Below are 21,906 nucleotides of genomic sequence, written 5' to 3'. Positions count from 1 at the left end.
GACTTAGTCGCACGCGCATTTACTCCCAGTACCGGCTAATTTTCCATCTGTACGAAAACCGTCGATAGTTAAAAGCCGATTAATAGGCTAGCGGTCGATAAGAGTTGGCAATTGAAAAGCCGATTAATAGGCTAGCGGTCGATAAAGTGTAAAGAAATCTATTTAAATTGATTGATTCTATATGAAATATTTTGTTTGTTTAAACAAAATATATTTACCTAAAATTCTATAAATACGTATAATTATATTAGATAATAATAATTATGACTTTGTTATAGATTCGCAACGGCGTTGAGTCAATCCGCACTTGGCTATCGATTCTTAGCTTCCTCTCCCATCAACGAACCCATCGCGATGCCACCGGCTAGTACGAATCTCCTAAAGCACGATCCAATTTCCCCCATCGGTGTTGGTTATGGTAACGGGTTCGAGTCTTCCACACCTATTGCACGATCGTCTCGAACCGTTGCCGAACGTCTCGCTCTAACAACCGGCAATTCTCCGTCCCCTGTACCAAGTTCTTCCGGCAGGAGTACTCCCGTTCAAGGGTCCTCTTCTTCCGGTAGAAATACACCGACAAATTTGATCTTATCGCCGAGTAAAAGTACAATGTCCAACGAGGAACTATTCACAGCGATTCATAAATCAAAGAAGAGATTAAACATCAAAGATGATAGTGAAAACATGTCGCCGTACGGTTCAATGAATTCTCTTGTTAAAACACCGCCCGGTAACAGACACAGTTGGAGTCCTGAATCTCAAAAACAAACTGAGGTAAGATAATTAACAAAAGAGAAGAACAATAATAATCCTTACATCATCCTCTCCTTCTTTTTCAATCTTACACTTGTAATATTTTCATCTTTCAGATACCCATTTCTCAAGCGATTAATTCTCCATCGAGTACTTCGCGATTAGATTTCAAACGCTTGCTCCTTCAACAGAGCGTTAAAGTTGGACCTACAAGACTCTCGGCAGCTGAACAATTAAAACTTTCCCGACAACAGTGTCAGCAGCAGCAGCTGCTGCTGCAATCACCAGCTATCGTCAATCCTTCGCAAACTCCTTTGACCAAAGTAATGAGTCCTCGATCGGTATGGAGATTCCAAACCCCAAGAACTGACGTCTTGTCCTCGACTATTATCGAAGATACCGCAGCTGAAGAAAAGGCTATGAAACCGTCCCCGGAGAATACCTCGCCTATCTCGAGATTGAACAGCAAAAGACAATTGGATCTCGGCAACGATCCACCGCAGTCTAATAATCTACGAAGTATGATGGAAGAGGACAATATATTCGAATCCTGTGACGGTAGATTGTCCTCCGTCATATCTAACTCGTACTTCGATAACAAAAAAGATAATCGCACGCCGAAAAGAACTGCACAGATCGAGCCAAAAGTTTTATCTTCTTTCACCGTGGTTGAAAACGGCCCTGCCACCATTACCACAACCACTACCACCATCACCACCACCACTACTACTACTACTACTACTACTAATAATAATAATACCGATATATCTCAACAGTATTCGCAGAACTCTGCACAAATAACGACGAAAGGACTAGAAGCCGTAAACGCGATCGAATCCAGACGATTGAGCAATCAATTGGCGAGAGCTCAATTTCTAGCCAGCACACCGATTTCTAACGATCGACAAGGACAAAGTGCTTACTTTGGCAAACGTTTTCGAGCAAGATCGGAATCACCGAAACACGTTAATTCTCAAAACGTTACTGCCCGTAGCCCGAGTGCACCAACATTAGAAACTGCTCTCTGATCTAAACAATTACGGAACATGATAATAAGAAATACACTCGTGTGTTTCTTTATTTATCAATCAAACGACTGCTAAGATTGATGATGATTTAGACGAATTTTTTTCAAGCAATAAGATTAAAACATCAAATATATATATATAATGTCTTATATAACGTAATCTCTCGATTATCGATTATAAAAGTCACGCAATAATATATTTTTTCTTCGCAAAGAAAAAATCAACAAAAAAGGAGAAAAAAGGAACTCGTTGTACCATAAAATTATATGAGCCATTAATTTAGCAAATAATCTATTAAGCAATACAAAATAATAATTTAAAAATATTGATAAAGTATATATAGAAAATAAAAAAATCAATCAAGTGTGTTCGACGATATGATATTACAAAATTCTACGAGTAAATTTAATGACTTTTCTGGCTCGTAAAAGGCTCATATACAAGTGATACGCGAAATCGTTAGGATCAAAAATATCGTTCGCCTTTTTATATACTTTCACGCGTCCTTTTTTAGTAAAAAATAATTCTTTTTTCCTTTTTTTTTTGTTTAAATCTAATTAATCCCCAACCTTATCTCGTCTTAAGTTATTAATTTATTTTTCGCCTTTTGCGATATAATATTGCGCAACCTGTACCTCTCCTATACGATAGAATTAAGAGGAGTCATTTTTTATGTAAATATGAAATCGACGATAATTATTGAAAAGAAAGAAAGAAAAAAAAAATATTACGTACACCTGGCTTGAAGTCGTTTGCTTGCTCTAGTCTAGTCGGGGTAGTTAGTTATCTTTTATTTCTTATTTATCACGAGATAATAAGGATTTACGTATAATATAGCGAAAGATATATGTATATATATAATTATTACGATAATTTTTTAAGACATACTCATTTTTAATTACATATATATGTACGTACACATGCATATATATGAATATGTATATACAGTAGACTATCGTATAACACAGTTAATATGTTACACGTTGTATGAATTCGAATTATTTGAGAAGGCTTGTATTAAATATAAACATTAAGAAAATTTTCTATATATCTTTGATAAAGATTATAAGAATTCGGAATGTTATACGAAAATCTACTGTATGTATTTAAGCATATGCTTACATTTCCATTTAAAGGAATGTAAGTATAAATTGGCAAAGCTTTATTATATAGATATATATATATATAAATTTATGTATGACGAATAGTAATATATTCAAAAAAGAAAAGACTAATGTGTATATAATAATAACGACGAGACAGAGTTGCCTTAATTAACTTATTGCACGAATGTTGCATATACATATAAATACTTATTTATGTATTACAATCGTATATCATAATATGTCGGCAATGTATTTTCGCAAAAAAATTTATTTTTTTTTTCTTCTCCTGTATGCTCAAAAAATATGAAAGAAAGTGAGAAAGAGAAAGCAAACGCAGCCCAGAATAACGATAAATAGTTTTTAAGCCGAAAATTAACGTTTTGTACTTTGCTGAAAATAACAAAATAAAAAAATATATATAAAAAGAAAAAACACATAGAAGAAGAAGAAATACAATGAAAAGATTTAATTATGTTCATACCTTGCCTTTCCGCACACGCACAACTTCGTTTTCTTCTTTAATATATCTAATATACACGAGTAATCTAATTTTTATTATTACACTTAATTAGTTAATATATTATTACACTATACCCGCCAAATTAAACTTGATGACTGACAAAATAAAAGTTGAAATGCTCCGCCACAAACACTGCTGACAACTGTTGAATAACAACTTTTTAAGATTTATTCGTTCGTAAGGGTTGGTTGCCCTTATTATGCGACGGCGCCACTTTTGCCTGATACATAACCTAACTTAATTGAATAATAATATGTACAAAAACGTAACCTATAAAGATTATTGACAATTTTCTTAAGAAATTGTACTTATATTTTTAAACGCAAATAGAATAATTTGATTTAGAATAAAAAAAGTTTAGAATAAAGAATATTCGCAATATGCCCAAATACTATTGTGATTATTGTGATACATATTTAACGCACGATTCACCAAGCGTTCGAAAAACTCATTGCCAAGGACGAAAACATAAAGATAATGTTAAATTTTTCTATCAAAAATGGATGGAGGAACAAGCTCAACACTTAATCGATGCCACGACAGCAGCTTTCAAGGCTGGCAAAATTGCATCTAATCCATTTGCAGCGAACAAAGGTGCTGCTATACCACCACCACCTAGTCTTGGGCCACGACCTGGAGTACCACCACAAGGACCACCAGGTATGATGCCACCACCAGGTATGCATCCTGGTGGTCCAATGGGTCCTGGCGGTCCTATGATGATGGGCCCACATGGACCAATGCCTTCGATGATGGGTATGAGACCACCGATGATGGGGCCTATGGGTCCAATGGGTCCAATGATGGGACCAATGGGTCCTATGGGACCCATGAGACCACCTATGAACGGACCTCCACCACCTATAGGTGGTCCTCCACCAATGAAGAAATAAAAAATTAAGTATTATTTACATTTTGCAAAAATATACCCTAAAAAGGCTCATCGTCAACAGGACAATGTTATGCATTGTATACTTCATGTTTATATATTTGACTATGTATAAACTGACTGGAATACAAGACGATATGATAAAAATCAATATTTCTCTAACAGAAATCTATATATTATATTTTATGAATTATATGATTAGTCAATAAATGCATTCAATAATTATATATTTGAATTTTATCATTTAAGTTCAAAATATTATTAAGTATTCCTTTTCTCTTGATTTATATTCTAAAAATTAATATTTTGTTGAAAATTAAGGCGATAACACAATGTTCAATGAATGTGCTCTTATCTCTGTAATGATAAAAGAAATCATCATTAAGATGATATTTAAATATGATAATTTTAAACTATTCTGTGTTATGCTAATAAAATAAATTATTATAACAATAAATTTATATATTTATTTATTATATATACCTTTTTAAGAAAATGCATATGACATAATTATGTTAAAAATGCAAAACTAAAATCGAATATTAATCTATGTGTTACATAAATGTAAGTTTAAACTTATCCGTAATTAATTTCTGTATAATTGGATATGCAAATATATATCTATATGCACTTTATACAGTTAGAAAACTAAATTAAAATTAACTTTATCATTCCATCTATATTTCATGAATAATATTCATATTTCTCTTTCGAAAACTATTCAATTTATTATTAACATAAACTATATTAATAATATTATAATATATTCACATTGTTTTCTTAAGAAGCATTATCAAATCCATCGTACAAATTTTTTATTTCTTTCTGATGCAGAAGCTCCATAAATACCATTTTTTGAAGCATGCAAATACTCTTTCTTACTGAAGTTTTTTGTTTAATTTTTTCTTTCACAACGTCTAAAGCTTTTGTAATATGTAATATTTGACAATTTTTTACCATCTTTTCAATCTTATACACATTTTTCTTCCAATATTCAGGATTATTTGATCTGCACGTACTTAATTTTTGCTGAATAGTATTTTGCAAATTATATAATCTGGAAAGTCTCCCTTTTGCTTTATTTAGTTGTCTAGTTGTAACATCATACTTTTGTCTTACATTCTTATTTCCTTTCTTTTGACCTGCTTTAGCCGGTTTGATTTCTTTATTAGACTTTTTGGCTTTATTCTTATTTTTTATGTCTTCTTTTAAAGACTTTGTTTCTATTTTACTCTGTGCATTTTTATTTATTTCTATGCACACTGAGTTATTTTCATCATTCAATTGATTATTTTCTGGATAATTAACTTCAGTACTTTGGCTATTATCACTTGTAAAATTATTTAAATTTGATGATGAACAGGTAGCATAACGATTCTGATCTTTATTAGATATACTAACAGTAATGTTAGTATATTTATTATTTTTTGGTTGTTCTTTTTCATTTTTAATATTACACGTACGCATTTGATCCTTATTAGATACACTAACAACGATATTTGTACATTTATCATTATTCTGATACTCGTCAATTTTAGAATTATTCATATTTAATTCACGATTGCTAGCAGTTTTGTCAGCTTCGTTTTTATTTGACATATTTACGGTAATATTTGTATATTTATCTGAAGTGTTATCTACTGGATATAAATCGTACGACGTAGATGGCAAATTATAATCAATTGAATTTCTATCTAAAGCATTATTATCGTTGTAACATTCATTTGGAACTATAGCTGGTCCTGGTATATAATTATATTCTGAACTCCTGTAATTCCGGGGATTAATATTCTCTTCCGCTTTGTTATTATATTCAACTGAATCATTATATATCATGTGACTATATGTTGCTGTTGAATTTTCTAAATGTATAAAATCATTTGTATTTGAAGGTTCATTTTGAACAGGATAACAAACTGTTAGATTATTAATATTAGGTCCTTGATTTGTTTGGTAATCTGGATTATTTGGTAAAATGTTAACAAATGATTGGTGCATTTTATTGTGCATCTGTAAATCTTGCCAAACTGGAATATTTTCCGAGAGAAAATTAGTCTTAGCATTACACTTACGTGCATTTTTGTTTGCCTTTGGACTTGAATATTTACCATACTTATTTATAAAAGATTTTGGTGGAGTGTGAGGTACAAATATAAAATTATAGACTGTTAAAATTTGAAGATATGCCTGAAGAGGTACATCCATACCTGTTAATTGTTTTAAAATTTTAATAATTTCGTGAATTTCATTAAGAATTGTCCGTAAATTAGGATGATTATTCAATATCGAAAGTAATCTCGTCTGTGTCTCTCTTAAACGAGTCACCAAATTTACTTGTACTTCTACATTTATTGGATTATATAATTCATTTTTTATCGAAATTATGGTATCATACAGTGCAAGAGCATTACCCGTTTCTTTTCGTAATTTACTTATTTCCGATTCTAAAAAGTTTATCAAATCTGTTCGTTGTAATGGTAAATCCATAAACATTACGTGATTCTTTTCATCATCATCAAGACTTAGCCAATATAGAATAAGTCTGCATAAGTCATTTATTAAATGAGCAAATGTTCTGACGCGCAAGACTATTTCATTATTTGAACCTTCTGTTTTATATATTTTCACATGAAACATAAATAGATTCTTCAACTTTTCTACAAAATATGGAACAACTTTACATTCCATTATGTTGTACGTGTTGAAACCTTTTCTTGCGGTTATAATATATGTAATTTCCATTCCATTATTTTCTATTGTATAAAAATAACCACACTCATATATGATAAAAGCAACATTATGATTTCTATCCCACACATTTTGTGGAAATGCCTTCTTTTGGCTTATTTTCTTTTTTATTAATTCTTTAGGAAATGGCAAAAGATTGTCCGATGCACGGACATTAGTAATTATGTCTTTATTCGACTTTTCGCTGATTGCGTTCAGCGTGTTCCTGTCATTTACCTCATTTATGTTATCAACATAAGTTGGACCATCTGTATAATTCGATACAAACGATGGTGTAGGAAAATGTTGCGACCATCTGTAGTCTCCACACGTAGAGGAATCATGACCTCGTTTTGTACAGTTACAGCAAAAGAGACGATCGGCAGGCTTCATTACACCCAATACGTTTAAAGGAACACTTATTTGATCTGTAGTTGTCTGAAATGTCATTGTTATTTATTTTAACTTACGATTACTAAAATGATATACTTTGTTATGTACGTAAAAGAGATATTTATAAATAGATAAATAACAAATATGATATATCTTACTGTTTGATGATATCTTCTCCAAAGATCTGGACATTCGGTATGCACATGACCTACTGCAGAACACATTTTACAATAAAGTGTTCTACAGGTTTCGCAAGTTGGTCTGAACGTGTCTTGTTTTTTACCACACTAAAATCAATGTTTATTATGAACATTTTATTGTAAAAATAACACATTAAAAATATAATATTAAAAATTATTTTATAACCGTGAGACAGAATCTTTGTGTACACCGTGATCCTTTATGATTGCCAAGGCCACATATATAGCATGTAGTTGATTTTTTTACTTCTTTGCAATTAGATCTCAAATGGCCACTTTGATGGCAGTAAGTACATCTTAATTTCCATTTTAGACTCTTGGGTTTTAATGTCAAATCATCATCTAAAATAGCCCAAAGTCGTGGATCTTCTACGATTTATATATAAACAAAAACGTTTATTTGCAAGGGAATAAAGACATTAATAAAATTAATAAAATTAATAAAATCAATTACTTACTGGACATTTTTCTTTGAATTTCTTTAACATCAAAGTTCTCTTGACCACGAGAATTATTATAAAAAGCTTTTAACTTTTTAGACATAGGTTGAAAAAAGGAATTGTTGTCCGATTTATTTTTATTCTCTTGCTCGTTACTATTACTGCTTGTACTCGCTTGAATTTTAGAAAAATTTTCACTATTTTTTGATCGTTTAACATTTTCAATATTTTCTTCATTTTCCCTTTCCAATTGTCTTTTATTAGTTGGACTTAATATATTCTGCGACATAATAAATTCATTATCAGGCAATATATCTTGCGTGAAATCTGTATTTGTATTTCCTAAATTAGTTCCGGATGTATCATTTTGTATATTTTTTCTGGTACACATGGATGCAAATGTATTATTTTGTTCTTTAACAAGGTTTTGGTCTACATTGCTTTTATTTTTATTATCTAAATTTTTATTGTTCGAATCAACAATTTTTTTTCCAGACTTATTTTTTTTATTATTAACTTTATTGGATTGTTGTTGAACATTTGAATTTACTTCCTTTGTAAAATCTAGTTTCTTCTGAGCACTTTTCTTCATTTCTTTAATTTCATTAATATTGGAAGCGCCTTTACATATTTCTGTACAATTTAAAACAATGTCCTCCATCTCCATTGAAATTTCTGAGTCCTTTAAAGATTTTAATTCAGATTGCGATTTGGATAGTGCTTTTTTCACTTGATCTTTGAAATTACTCGTATATAAATTTGAATGATTAAAAGATGTTTTTTTCTTCGTCTTCTTCTCACTAATCACTACGTTCTCTTCATCGGAATCATTTAAATTAATGACAGGTGGCTGAGGTTTAGGAGGAACTGGTAATTCTAATATAGATTCATCCGAATCAGAATCGATCTCAACTTCTTTTTTATTTTTGCAACGCTCAGCATCGTGTAACTTTTTCTTATGTTTTTTATCAAGGGTACTGTACTTGCTTTCCATTTCTTTAGTTTCCTTATGTTTCTTATTATGAATTTGTTTAATAGATTCTTGTGAACCCTTGTCTTTAGTGATTACACTTTCTGTATCTTGTTTCTTCTGTTTCGATTCTTTACATTTATTCTTTGGAGTACTGCTATTTGTAATATCAGATTGTTTAATATTAGAATAATCGTGCAATAAATTGTCCTCCTTATTAAGATCTTCAGAGAACAATTTTTCAGAATCTTTCGCTTCCTTTTTTTTTTTACTCTTTTTTCTCCTGAGCTTGATACTTTCTTGCTCTTCAACAGTTTCGTTAAACACATAAGGATCTGTATCTCTATTCTGTACATTTTCAATCAAATTTTCACGTGTAACTTTTTTCATATCGTTATTAATTACTTTTTCATTTTGTCGAAAAGATTCGTTCGAATTACTTGTCGCATTTTGTTTATTGTTATCTAATATTGCAGTATTATCCATGTTCTTAGTCTTATTAGGAAAACTTTTTGAAGTAACTGGCTTTTCATTAAGAACCTCAGAGTCTACTGGCACATAATAAATGTTAGCATATAATCTGGATTCTAAATCACTATCGTTATCCTCCTCACCGAAATGATTATCTAAAAAAACAATTTTGTTTACAAACATGAAGAAAAACAATTACATAAAATATACATAACGACAAAGGATGAAAATATTTTAAGGTTACATTTATATGATCATTAAAAGTAAATCTGACTTACTACTTGGCAAATTATCCTCCATGTTATTTAAATCTTACAAAAGATTTATTATAAACAAATATCCAAAAATCCTTATCATTCATTTCCTCATAACATGCATAAAAAAAAATGTGCACATCAACTACATGGATACAATATTAAAATCGAATCAAATATAATAATCATAAAGAACGCATGCTGTGCAACTGTTACTTTTCAAATGTAAACATCCCTAGAAAACCCAGGCAAAAAGAACTAAACGTTTTCTTTGTTTTATGAGATAAAAAAAAGATATTTACTGTTGTTTTTTTGCAATTATATAAATAATAACATTAAATTGAATCTTATATTTATATGAATATAATAAATAGAGGTTCTTAAATAGGATTCATGAGAATGATCTAAATCGGTGCGACATTAGACTCGTTTTCATGAAAGTAGAAAAATTCTATGAAATTACGTCATACATTAATGCAACTTTATGTTTTATCGAATTGTTTTCACATTTAATTTCTCTTTTTTTTTTTATCGTATGTAATAATTGTGTTATCTTTAACAAGTAATACAAAGATAATAATTATATTACTTGGTATGGTCACTTTAGTGACCAACTACGAATAGATATAAAATAACTATTATATTCCCAAATTTTCTATCTCCAAAGAATAAATAGTAAGAAAACTGGCTTGCATTTGTATGCTTCGATATTTTACTATTACGAAATATTAAGTAAATTTATCTATTCATAATTATATAATGTTTTTATCTAAATTTAAATTATATATTAAAAATTTACGAATAGAAATTTATTAATAAGACATTTTGTTGATATCCTTTGCAGAAATATTCAAAGTAAGATTTATTTTATTAATTTTAATTCATTCGATGATCTATATGTAAATGATATTTAAAAATTGTTTATAATTAATTCATTCTATTAAAATACGATATGTATATACATCAATAGTGTATATATATATGTATATTATTCATGTGACAAAAATCACAATATTGTTCATTTAAATCAAATTATTCCGAATTCTTCACATTCATTTTGATTTATGATTAATCTTCGTTTTTATTATTAGCTAACTACCAAGGAAACAATAATCTATAAAACTCAAGAAATTTATTATGATTTAATATGATATTTCAGTATCTCTAATATGGCTGTATACAACTTCATTCTACCTGGACGGATAATAGCAGTGAATGGTGAGCAATTTCATTCCCATACTTTCAAAAGAATAAAATTAAATATATTATATTATTCATATTTAATTATTTCCAAAAACTAATACGTTTTATACTTAAATGCATCATTAATGATGATTAATTATCATCAATCATTGTAAAGTTATATCATCAATTTAACGTTTTTCAAATTTACATTATGTTTTAGTAATGATTTTAAGTAAAAAATGTTAATTAGTTTGCGTTAAGTTATCGTTTTTGGCATTACTTTATTATCTCTGCAGAATTTTTTTCTTACTGGTTTTATTAACATAGAGAAAAAGAGTAAGAGAAAGAATAGGAAGAAGTGAGAGAGAAACACATATTATATATATATATATATATATATATACACACACACATATATATATACCTTCATACCATCACAAATTTCATCTGGAACCGTTATACGTGTCTTTTAAACGTTTAATTTAACGGAATTTATTTACATTTTTTTTTAATTAAAACAAGATAATAATAATCAATAAAAAAAAAAAATAATTTTATCTATGCAAGTTTGTACTTATATGTGTATGTGTATACGCGACAAAATTTAAACGTCAAGTGTTATTTCATCAAGTAACCTAAAAAAATGTCGAGCAACGAACAACCAAATGTTGAAATGTTTATTGAGAATTTAAAAGAATCTTTGGAAAACGATGATGCAGATAGTGTTATGTATTTATTTGCACTTTACAATGATACCATTGAAGATTGTGCTTGGGATATTGTACCCATTGTATCTAATTATTTAACCATTTCTAATTCTATGAAAAAAAAGAAATTATTTAAAAGTTGCGAATATATACTTAATAAAATAGCAGAAACATGTAATCCATGTGAGACTATATTGCAATTTTTAGAACAAATTGAATTCTTAGATGATGATACGAAATTTTTGACGCTGTTGAAACCAGTTGGAATTTGTTTTAATAAAGCAACTGATAAGTCTAAAATCATTGAATGGTGCGTTAGTACAATACAATCATATATGCAAGATTTACCTATGCCAGTTTACAATTTAGAATCAAAAAGAAATAAGAGGAATAACAACATAATACCGGATAAAATTATCAACATATATTCCCATGTTGTTTCATTTATACATTCAATAGTCGGAGAATTAAATCCAAAAAAAATTACTCATCAAGATATTGCATTTAATAATTACGTTACAGCTTTGTTAATTTCTTTATTAGGAAGACCACTTAGTTATTTACGTGAAGATTTAATAGAGGAAAATAAAGTAGAATTGTTACGTAATGATATATTAATGCTTATATTTAAACTTAATGGAGATCCATTGTATTTTTTAAAATTCATGAAAAGACGCTTGGTAAATTATATAGAAAAATTATTTAAAAATGATTTAGAGAAACTAAGTTTTAATAGACTAGAAAAATTGGAAGTCTTGGAATCAGAAGATACTGTACCAACTTTTGCGTATGCTAATTTTTATTTCTATGTCATAACACAAGAAATTTTTTGGGTAAAACTTCCACAAGTTTATCATCCATATTATATCTTTCAAGCTTGCATATTTCTTGCTGGTCATCTAGTTGATAAACATTTTATTGATTTAATAAATAAAGGTTTTACATTTATAGAAGTTCTTTTGAGACGTTTAGAGAAAATGTCTATTGGTCCAAATACATTAGAATTAGAAATTTATACTAACTTATTGGAGAAAATTGTTAAAGTAATGGTATATTGTGAAAGCCATAATGAAAGGAAAAGAGCATCATTAATTTTTGAAAAATATATTTTAAATGCATTTAATATGGAAGCAAGATATTCCGTAATTATACATTTGTATCATAGATCGCACCATTCTGGTGTTCTTGGCTTGGTAACTGGTTTAGTTAAAACATCTATCGTTCAAAGTTTAATAACAACGCCTAGATGTACATATTTTTTTGGAAACAATTTGGAATCTTTATTAAAACATGCTTGTAACTTGGCTCATGGTAGTAGAACTGATTTGATAGAGATATCAGATGAAATAATAGCAGGATTAAATCTCTTAAGATTTTTACTTATCAGAGATCAATCCAATGAAACTGGTATTTGGGACTTGATACATACGCTTGAAAATAATTTCTTGAAACCTTTAAAACAAGGGATACATCTAAGCAAAGCACATTGGAGAACTAAAATAAAAGATTTAGAAGAAGCCAAAAGTAATAAATCTCATAGTTCTTGTGAAACAAAAGCAGCTGACGTGATATTAACTGTTGGTAACCAAAACTTACCAGCCATGCCAATCAAACAGAAATTAGAAATATCGCATCAAATTTTATGCGGTCTTGATGTAATGGAAAGTCTTTTAATTAGAGTTGATGAATGTATTGTAAACAAGATATAAAAAGTATCTTATAAGCTATAATAATTTATATATGTATGTGCTATTATATAAGAATATAAAATAATGTTAACATTTAATTACGTCTTCCATTGCTTTCACTGTGTATGATATATATATATATAAATGTATAATTCAATGTAAACAGTAAAATATACCATTTTGATATAGGACTTAGAAGTCTCTTGAATTCAAGAGTTCTATTAAGATATCGGTCCAATGATACTACAGATCATCAGAAAGAAGAACAAAATGAGTCATCGAATAAGGAAACTGAAGAAGAGTATGAGAAAACAACGAAGAAAAAGATCCTTACAGCATCTATGAACTTTGTACCAGAATTAGGATGGAGCAGACAAGCTATTAGTGCTGGTAATTATTACTATTTAAATAAATAGTAATACATAAGTAAATCTTATATTATTTAAATGTTTTAATGTTTTTAAGTCAAATGATTTAATATAATTAAAAACTGAACGTTAAATCTATCAAAGGTGCTGAATCTATTGGTTATCCTGGCATAATTCACGGAATGTTTCCAAATGGTGGTGCTGAATTAGTCGCACATTTCTATTCTACCTGCAATAGCGAATTGAATAATATTCTGAAAGAAAAATATAGAACGGCTCAAGCAGATCCTGTTAAAAAAATAGAAGATAGATCAGAACAAGTCTGTTATGCAGTAGAAACCAGGCTTAGGATGATAATTCCCTATAAACAAAATTGGCCACAAGCAATAGCGCTTATGACACTTCCACCAAATGTTACGACAGCATTAGCAAATTTAGTTACATTGGTTGATGATATTTGTTATTATGCTGGTGATAGATCCGTTGATGTAGGTTTATATATTACTTTGCGATCAAGTAATTAATTAAAATTATATTTTTAATGATTCTTAATTCCTTTTTTATTCTTAGATCAATTGGTATACTAAAAGAGTAGTATTAGCAGGTATTTATAAGACAACAGAATTATACATGCTTCAAGATAACAGCGAAGATCATAAACAAACGTGGAGCTTTTTGAAAAGACGAATAGAAGATGCTAGTCAATTACATAGAATTATATCCGCAACATCGGATTTACAGCAACCGGAACAAACTTTGAAACAAGCAAAAGAAATAGCTAATGCTACCATAATTACTGTAAGTTATTTTCTTCTATAAGATTATACAGTTGAATTATTAAAAAGAGAAACCAAAGATTATCACGTAATCATTTTTTAATCTTTTAGGCACGCAATATACTTGGATTGAATTGGCACAGATAAAATTTAGAAATAAATTAAAACTGATGTGTAGTATTTGTAGATAAATGTAATTACAATATCTTTTAAAAGTATTACCGGAAGCTTGTAATATATAAATGACTTACTCTACACCGACATAAAATCTCGTTATTATATCATCACTACTTTTAGGTTGTAAACAATTTTTGTACAGTTTTATAAATATATTTTATGAGAAACTGTATGACAGATTGTAAAATTTGCACTGTGATTATCATTTAAAGATTTTATTTGTAGCATTTAAATTAGTATCTGATCCTTACATTAATTTATATGTATATTAATATTTACGAAACAAATAAATAAATTTAAACACGGTTATGTAATAATTACATAAAAGAAAAAATGAAAACCGTGTATATATTATATATATATATAAAAATCAAATTTTTTTATTTTTATATATATAAAATAAATATATAATATATATATTTTTATATATATTTTCATATATATAAAAATCAAATGAAATAAACTCGCATAACTTGGTAGTATAAATTCTAAAATTATTAATCGACGTCTTCATATCACAAATTAATAATTGAACTTACTTTTTATATGCTAGGAACATTATAAATGAGCGTTAATCCATATGTGCATGATTTTGTCCATTGTTGGTATTGTCAAGGAATACAGAAGTACATAGAAGCTCACAAGTTCCCTTCTTTATCTAGCCAGATTCATCTAGTTACTACCAGAGGGCGTATTTAACGCGATGACGGTACAATACTATCAAAGAATAGAGTATTCTTTGATATTCTATTCTTTGATAGTATATGATATATATATATATATATTATAATAAAATTTTAAATAATTATATTTAATTTTTAGTGTAAAGTATGCAACTATTTGTTTGATAGTGCTTGCTTTGTATTTCAATATACAAAACCAAGAAATATCAGTTGCCAAAATCTCATTACTTGTATAAAATTGCATATAAAATATAAAATATTATTAATAATTATTAATAAAAATCTTTAAAGAAGTCTAAAGAAGACAATAACTGTAGTAGTATACTCAATAAAGAATAACCTAACAAGTATATCAATTATTATGCTGTCTAATGCTATAATAAACTTTTTAAACGATTAATTCAATAATGATAAGATTAGAAATAAAATAATTAAATTGTTTATATATATATAATACGTCACGTTCATTAGATCAATACTCGTTGAAGGACGGAAGGGGAATGGAGATCGCTCTGTGTATATCTCGTAGAAGTATCGAATGCTCGGTGCTCGACTGTTTACGTTTCGATTTCGCCGGTTATTCTTCTATTTTCACCTCGAGAAATTCCTACAAATATACATACACATTCATAATTGTCTGTAGGTCGAACGTTTTGTTTTCTTATTCTCTCTCCCTCTCTCACTCTCGTTCTCATTCTTTCTATACATTTCTATATGTCACATAGCGTAAAAAAAAAATAACGCTTTCCTCGATGAATTTGAAGATAAAAATGAGTAAAAACACATTTATTAGACCGGGTATATGTATTCGTTCTGGACTCTCCAATGCTTAGAAACCTAAGAGAAGTAAAAAATAAAATTACATTAGAGAACAATATAAAGAAAATCAAATATATGAGTGTATGTAAACGAGATGCCTATACTTATGCATATATGCCTGTATGAACTATAAACCTGAACTATAAACTTTATCACAGAGCACAGAAAAAAATACGTGTATAATGTATACGTGTACATTACGTATATATTAACAATTATTTTAATGCACTTATGCACATTTTTTATATTGCAGCTAAATTTTACCCTCGAAGTCATCACTGCGCAGGAGCATTTAAATAATTACATAAAAATGATAAAAATGCTTAAACCAGAACGTTATAATCTTAAAGATTATGTATTAGATGTATGACACCCTTTATATACATGCGCAACGTTTGGAAGGTCTTATAAACAACATTTAATAAAAGTACTTTCATAGAGGACAACGTCTCATTTCAACGGTGGATTTCGAAGGGGACGGTACATAGATCATATATTACGATCTTTTAGACAACAATAGACATTCCTATCGATTATTTAACAATTATTTTAATATTCTAATGCAATCTCTTTATATTTCAGATTGTTTAAACACATATGTACTGATTCAAACATTACATACTTATTAACATACTTTGAATATAAAATAATTTTAATGGGATATTTTTCTGAACGAAAATTTTATTACCCGAAGTCACCACTGCACAGAAACGTTAAAAAAAATGTACATTAGTTTAAACAATTACATAAAAATGTAAAAATGCTAAAATCATAACGTTACAATCTTAAATTTTATTAAATAGGTTTATTATTCTTTTTATACACATGCTTAACGTTCGGAAGGTCCTGTAAAAAACTTTCACCAAAAGAACTTTGACAGAGGATAATGACTCAGATCAACGGTGAATTTCGAGGAGAAGGGATCACAGAAGATATACTCCTAGCTTTTTAACAACAATAGACATTTTTATCGATTAATTAACAATTATTTTAATACTTTTATACACTTTCTTTATATTTCAGATTATTTAGACACATATATGTACTAGTATAGGCATTACATACTTATTAACATATTTTTGAATATTAATCAATATTAATTTATTTTTCTTTTCGATGACAATTTCCCCCTCCAAAGTCACCACTAAAAAAATGTACATTAGTTTAAACAATTATACAAAAAATAAAAGAATATAAAAATGAGAGCGTTATAATATTAAATTTTATTGATTAATTTTATTGATTTTCTTTTATATGCATGCTTAACGTTCGGAAGGTCCTGTAAACAACTTTCACCAAAAGAACTTTGACAGAGGATAATGATTCAGATCAACGGTGAATTCCGAGGAGAAGGGATCACAGAAGATATACTTCGAGCTTTTTAACAAGAATAGACATTTTTATCGATTAATTAACAATTATTTTAATACTTTAATACACTCTCCTTATATTTCAGATTATTTAGATACACATATGTACTAGTATATATATATAAGCCTTACATACTTATTAACATACTTTGAATATTAAATAATTTCGATATGATATATTTTTCGATGAAAATTTCCCCCTCCGAAGGCATCACTGCACAGGAACGTTAAAAAAAATCTATATTAGTTTAAACAATTAAATAAAAATTAATAGAATACAAAAATGAGAATGTTATAATTTTAATTTTACTTTATTACAAGTAATATTTTCGTTACACACATGTGCAACTTTCGGAAATCCACGTAAACAACATTCAATAGAAAAAACTTTTTTATATGACAACGTGTCAGTCTAACAGAAGATTTCGAAGAGAAAGGTTCATAAAAAAATACAATCATATTTTTAGATTAAAATATACATATCTATCAATTATTTAGCAATTTTTTTAATACTCTAATACACTTTCTTTATATTTCAGATTATTTAAACATATATGTACTAGTATAAGCATTACATACTTATTAACATACTTTGAATCGAAAATAATTTTAATGTATTTTTATTTTATATGTTTCTTTTTAATCAGTTTTCTTTTAGGACTAAGAGTGGTGCTCCTTAAAATCGTTCTCTTCGTTAGATTATCTTATTTCTTTGAAATTTATTTCGGATGTGGACATCTTTAGGATGCACATCCCTCGTGGGTCTTCGGAAGCGGTTACCTCCTCGTGGTTAGACCCGGGCAATGGTATTTTACTTTCAGTATAATGTTTAACATATTTTATATGTTATACATTCCATTGCAAGTAAAATCCAGCTAAAGACCGCTTACCATAAACACTATAATTGTAATTAGTTCCTTTCAAATCCCTAATTAATATCATATTCCTTAACTCTCCTTCCCTTGGTTCCATTTATCCATTTCATATACAGAAGCTAATTACTTTATAATTAATAGTTTCATAATTATTTATTTTCTCGATAAAATTTTTTAGATTCATGTAATTAATATTATAAAAAACTAAATAATATTTAATATCTTGGAAAAATATTAATGAATGAATCTATTAATATATTTAATATATCTTCATATACTGTGAAAAGCAATTAAATGTCACCAACGAATAAAAATGTTAACGTTTTTCTAATCCATCTGTTCCTGTAGTTTAAATCGTTTTACTCGTTATTTTGTAAGTATTAAACAAGAACGTATACACTTAATAGAAAAATAGATTAGATAATAATAATTATTAATTGGATAATTATAATTAATAATAAAGCGGTTTTTCAATTTATTTAATAAATAAATTATGTGTATTTTTCTGTTTGTTGTAATAAGGTTTATAGTGCATATTGTCTTTATTTTTTTCGTTATTTTTTAAAAATTAACAAGATATGTGTACCTTAAATAGAAAAATAGAATAAATTTTTTATTTATTTAATAAATAAATTATCATATTAAGCTTGACTAGAGTGGTCATGAAGAAAGGCGAGCTACAGCAAGTACGTGCGACGGGGTAAGTTTGTGTGCATGAAATACATTTCTATTGGTTACACGGAATTTCTAATTGCTCATTTACAATGTTAATAACTATCAGCCAACCAGGGCTCTTTGCTGGCTTCCCTTCTTTCTTTTCGCGGCATCGGTGCTGGAGATCACACAGATACTACATCGTCCTGTTAATTTCAGGTAATTAAAAAATATCCCCAAAAATATCCTAAAAAATGCTGTTGCAGTGACAAGAAATAATCAAGACACAAATATATAAAAGTTAAACATTATAAACTTATATTTGTAAAAATCAAATATTATATTACACTGGAATAATATTTATTCATAGAATTAATAAGCTATACTCTCTGCATAGATGTTCAATCATTTTACTAGAAGAAAAAGAAAATATATTATTTTCGACTACAATAAAAAGAATTCGATATTACTACACCCATGAAAGAATTTGCAAGACACCGCTCTTATTTTACTTACACTGGTAAAAAATCATACGCAGTAGTCTTCTATTAAGAGAATTAAGGTAGGAATGCATTCTAGTTATTACTAATTGAAATAACAAATAAAAAATACAGTATATTGGCAAATTCTCAATGTCCACTAAATTTATAACTATACACTTTACTAAATAATTAATAACCTTACTTTGCCATAACTAACAAGTAAATATTGAATACTTTTATCAATTTAATTCTACTTAGTAGAGATTTAATATAAAATTGTATCATAATAAAATGTAGTTGCAGTGACAAGCAATAATCAAGACACAAATATGTAAAAGGTAAACGTAATAATCTTTTATTTTTAAAAAAACAAGTACTATATTACACTTAAATAATTATTATATAATAATTTATTCAAAGTATTAAAGATCTTATTCTTTCTGCATAGGTATTCAATCAATGTACTGGAAAAGACAGCGTATGATTTTTCACTACGATAAGAAGAATCCAACAACACTGTAATCATGAAGGATTTAGGAAGACACCGGTGAAAGTGTTTCGTTCTCACTCTGAAAGGAAACCATGTACTATAATATTCTATTAAAAGAATTGAAGAAGGAATGCATCCTGATTATTACAAATTTAAAAGACAAATAGAAATCACATTATATTAAGAATTCTTTTCTTGTACAAATTGTATTGCCAAGTCTCGTACCTGGTAATGAAAGATATTATTGTTAATCGACTTACTAGAAAATATTCAGGACTTGTATCAACGAATTTCTTTTTTGTAGAGATTCCATGGGAATCATTTTACAAATAGAATGCAGCAGCAGTTTAAAGGATCTTTTAAAAGGCAAACATAAATTTCTTGTATTGGGAATAAACCAATATTATAATATTTTCTAAAAAAATATTTATTCAAAGTATTAAAGATCTGATTCTTTCTGCATAGATGTTCAATCAAAGTACTTGAAGAAAGAGCAGATAATTTTCAATTCGATAAGCAAAATTCAACTACACTGTAATTGTGAGAGATTTAGGAAGACAGTGTGGAAAGGGTTTTGTTCTCACCCTGAAAGGAAACTATGTATTATAATATACTTTTAAAAGAATTGAAGAATGAATGCATCCTGATTACTAAAAATTTAAAAGACAAAAAGGAATCATATTATATTAAGAATTCTTTTCTTATACAAATTGTATTGCCAAGCTTCGTACCAGGTAATGAAAGATATTATTGTTAATCGACACACTAGAAAATATTGAGGACTTGTATTAACTAATTTCTTTTTTGTAGAGATGCCATGGGAATCATTTTGCAAATAGAATGCAGCAGCAGTTTAAAGGATCTTTTAATAAGCAAACATAATTATCTTGTATTGGGAATAAACCAATATTATAATAATTTCTTAAAAGATATTTATTCAAAGTATTAAAGATCTGATTCTTTCTGCATAGGTGATCAATCATTAAACTGGAAGAAAGGAAAAATAATTTTCAATTCGATAAGCAAAATCCAACTACACTGTAATCGTGAGAGATCTAGGAAAACAGTGTGAAAAGGGTTTTGTTCTCACCCTGGAAGGAAACTATGTATTATAATATACTATCAAAAGAATTGAAGAATGAATGCATCTTGATTACTAAAAATTTAAAAGACAAAAAGGAATCATATTATATTAAGAATTCTTTTCTTATACAAATTGTATTGCCAAGCCTCGTACCAGGTAATGAAAGATATTATTGTTAATCGACACACTAGAAAATATTGAGGACTTGTATTAACTAATTTCTTTTTTGTAGAGATGCCATGGGAATCATTTTGCAAATAGAATGCAGCAGCAGTTTAAAGGATCTTTTAAAAGGCAAACATAAATTACTTGTATTGGGAATAAACCAATATTATAATACTTTCTAAAAAAATATTTATTCAAAGTATTAAAGATCTGATTCTTTCTGCATAGGTGTTCAATCAATGTACTGGAAAAGAGAGCGTATGATTTTTCACTACGTTAAGAAGAATCCAACAACACTTTAATCATGAAAGATTTAAGAAGACACTGTTGAACGTGCTCCGTTCTCACACTGGAAGGAAACCATGTGCTATGATATTATACCAAAATAATTTAAGAAAGAAAGAATCCTGATTATTACAAATTTAAAAGACAAATAGGAATCATATTACATAATCTTTTCTTTTACAAATTGTATTGCCAAGCCTCGTACCAGGTAATGAAAGATATTATTGTTAATCGACACACTAGAAAATATTGAGGACTTGTATTAACTAATTTCTTTTCGTAGAGATGCCATGGGAATCATTTTACAAATAGAATGCAGCAGCAGTTTAAAGGATCTTTTAAAAGGC

The 21,906-nt window shown here is 28.3% G+C and overlaps 4 protein-coding genes and 3 long non-coding RNA genes across 9 annotated transcripts in view; 6 read left to right on the top strand and 1 right to left on the bottom strand.

Annotated features, from left to right (window-relative positions):
* Positions 1 to 2,491, top strand: part of LOC122517351 — a 65,754-nt gene extending 63,263 nt beyond the window's left edge. The window contains exons 10-11 of the mRNA XM_043635697.1: positions 279 to 774; positions 870 to 2,491. Coding sequence (XP_043491632.1) covers positions 279 to 774; positions 870 to 1,781 — 1,408 coding nt within the window. The 3' untranslated portion in view covers positions 1,782 to 2,491. The remainder of the gene's footprint in view (positions 1 to 278; positions 775 to 869) is intronic.
* A 1,103-nt stretch (positions 2,492 to 3,594) lies between these two features.
* LOC122517352 (U1 small nuclear ribonucleoprotein C) lies at positions 3,595 to 4,447 on the top strand. The gene has a single exon (XM_043635698.1). It carries the CDS (start codon positions 3,788 to 3,790, stop codon positions 4,298 to 4,300), a length of 513 nt encoding a protein of 170 aa, XP_043491633.1. The 5' UTR covers positions 3,595 to 3,787; the 3' UTR covers positions 4,301 to 4,447.
* A 396-nt stretch (positions 4,448 to 4,843) lies between these two features.
* LOC122517350 lies at positions 4,844 to 9,928 on the bottom strand. The gene is made up of 5 exons (XM_043635696.1): positions 9,776 to 9,928; positions 8,075 to 9,652; positions 7,783 to 7,985; positions 7,575 to 7,703; positions 4,844 to 7,461 (listed from the first exon to the last, which is right to left on the bottom strand). The coding sequence occupies exons 1-5, from the start codon at positions 9,795 to 9,797 to the stop codon at positions 5,077 to 5,079; spliced, it is 4,317 nt and encodes a 1,438-aa protein (XP_043491631.1). The 5' UTR covers positions 9,798 to 9,928; the 3' UTR covers positions 4,844 to 5,076.
* A 349-nt stretch (positions 9,929 to 10,277) lies between these two features.
* Positions 10,278 to 14,824, top strand: LOC122517437 (ubiquinone biosynthesis protein COQ9, mitochondrial). 3 transcript variants are annotated; one of them, XM_043635824.1, is made up of 6 exons: positions 10,278 to 10,426; positions 10,911 to 10,969; positions 13,521 to 13,721; positions 13,844 to 14,187; positions 14,270 to 14,497; positions 14,587 to 14,824. In XM_043635824.1, the coding sequence occupies exons 2-6, from the start codon at positions 10,921 to 10,923 to the stop codon at positions 14,620 to 14,622; spliced, it is 858 nt and encodes a 285-aa protein (XP_043491759.1). In that variant the 5' UTR covers positions 10,278 to 10,426; positions 10,911 to 10,920; the 3' UTR covers positions 14,623 to 14,824. The 3 variants fall into 3 exon arrangements, with proteins under 3 accessions (XP_043491759.1, XP_043491757.1, XP_043491758.1); XM_043635822.1 differs by lacking the exon at positions 10,278 to 10,426 and adding an exon at positions 10,447 to 10,606; XM_043635823.1 differs by lacking the exon at positions 10,278 to 10,426 and having other exon boundaries at positions 10,749 to 10,969.
* A 3,864-nt stretch (positions 14,825 to 18,688) lies between these two features.
* LOC122517389 lies at positions 18,689 to 19,296 on the top strand. The gene is made up of 3 exons (XR_006303828.1): positions 18,689 to 18,772; positions 19,046 to 19,099; positions 19,181 to 19,296. It is a non-coding gene; the product is annotated as an uncharacterized LOC122517389 (long non-coding RNA).
* Positions 19,297 to 19,555: 259 nt separating this feature from the next.
* LOC122517388 lies at positions 19,556 to 21,652 on the top strand. Its single transcript, XR_006303827.1, has 3 exons — positions 19,556 to 19,615; positions 19,833 to 19,873; positions 21,503 to 21,652. It is a non-coding gene; the product is annotated as an uncharacterized LOC122517388 (long non-coding RNA).
* On the top strand, positions 20,883 to 21,188 carry LOC122517387. The gene is made up of 2 exons (XR_006303826.1): positions 20,883 to 20,914; positions 20,997 to 21,188. It is a non-coding gene; the product is annotated as an uncharacterized LOC122517387 (long non-coding RNA).
* Positions 21,653 to 21,906: the final 254 nt, after the last annotated feature.

This window comes from Polistes fuscatus, unplaced genomic scaffold (assembly GCF_010416935.1).
Source record: "Polistes fuscatus isolate 324 unplaced genomic scaffold, CU_Pfus_HIC Scaffold20, whole genome shotgun sequence".
NCBI lineage: Eukaryota > Metazoa > Arthropoda > Insecta > Hymenoptera > Vespidae > Polistes > Polistes fuscatus.
Note: the sequence above shows the minus strand (reverse complement) of the source record. Positions and strands in the feature narration are given on the sequence as shown.

Excerpts from the sequence above, each read along its gene's own strand:
- LOC122517352 (XM_043635698.1), top strand. The coding sequence starts at position 3,788 with ATGCCCAAATACTATTGTGATTATTGTGATACATATTTAACGCACGAT.
- LOC122517350 (XM_043635696.1), bottom strand. The coding sequence starts at position 9,797 with ATGGAGGATAATTTGCCAAGTA. Across the intron at positions 9,653-9,775 it reads GGAGGATAATTTGCCAAGTA|ATAATCATTTCGGTGAGGAG; the intron begins GTAAGTCAGATT and ends TTGTTTTTTTAG. Across the intron at positions 7,704-7,782 it reads CACAAAGATTCTGTCTCACG|TGTGGTAAAAAACAAGACAC; the intron begins GTTATAAAATAA and ends CATTGATTTTAG.
- LOC122517437 (XM_043635824.1), top strand. The coding sequence starts at position 10,921 with ATGGCTGTATACAACTTCATTCTACCTGGACGGATAATAGCAGTGAAT. Across the intron at positions 13,722-13,843 it reads CAGACAAGCTATTAGTGCTG|GTGCTGAATCTATTGGTTAT; the intron begins GTAATTATTACT and ends AATCTATCAAAG. Across the intron at positions 14,188-14,269 it reads CTGGTGATAGATCCGTTGAT|ATCAATTGGTATACTAAAAG; the intron begins GTAGGTTTATAT and ends TTTTATTCTTAG.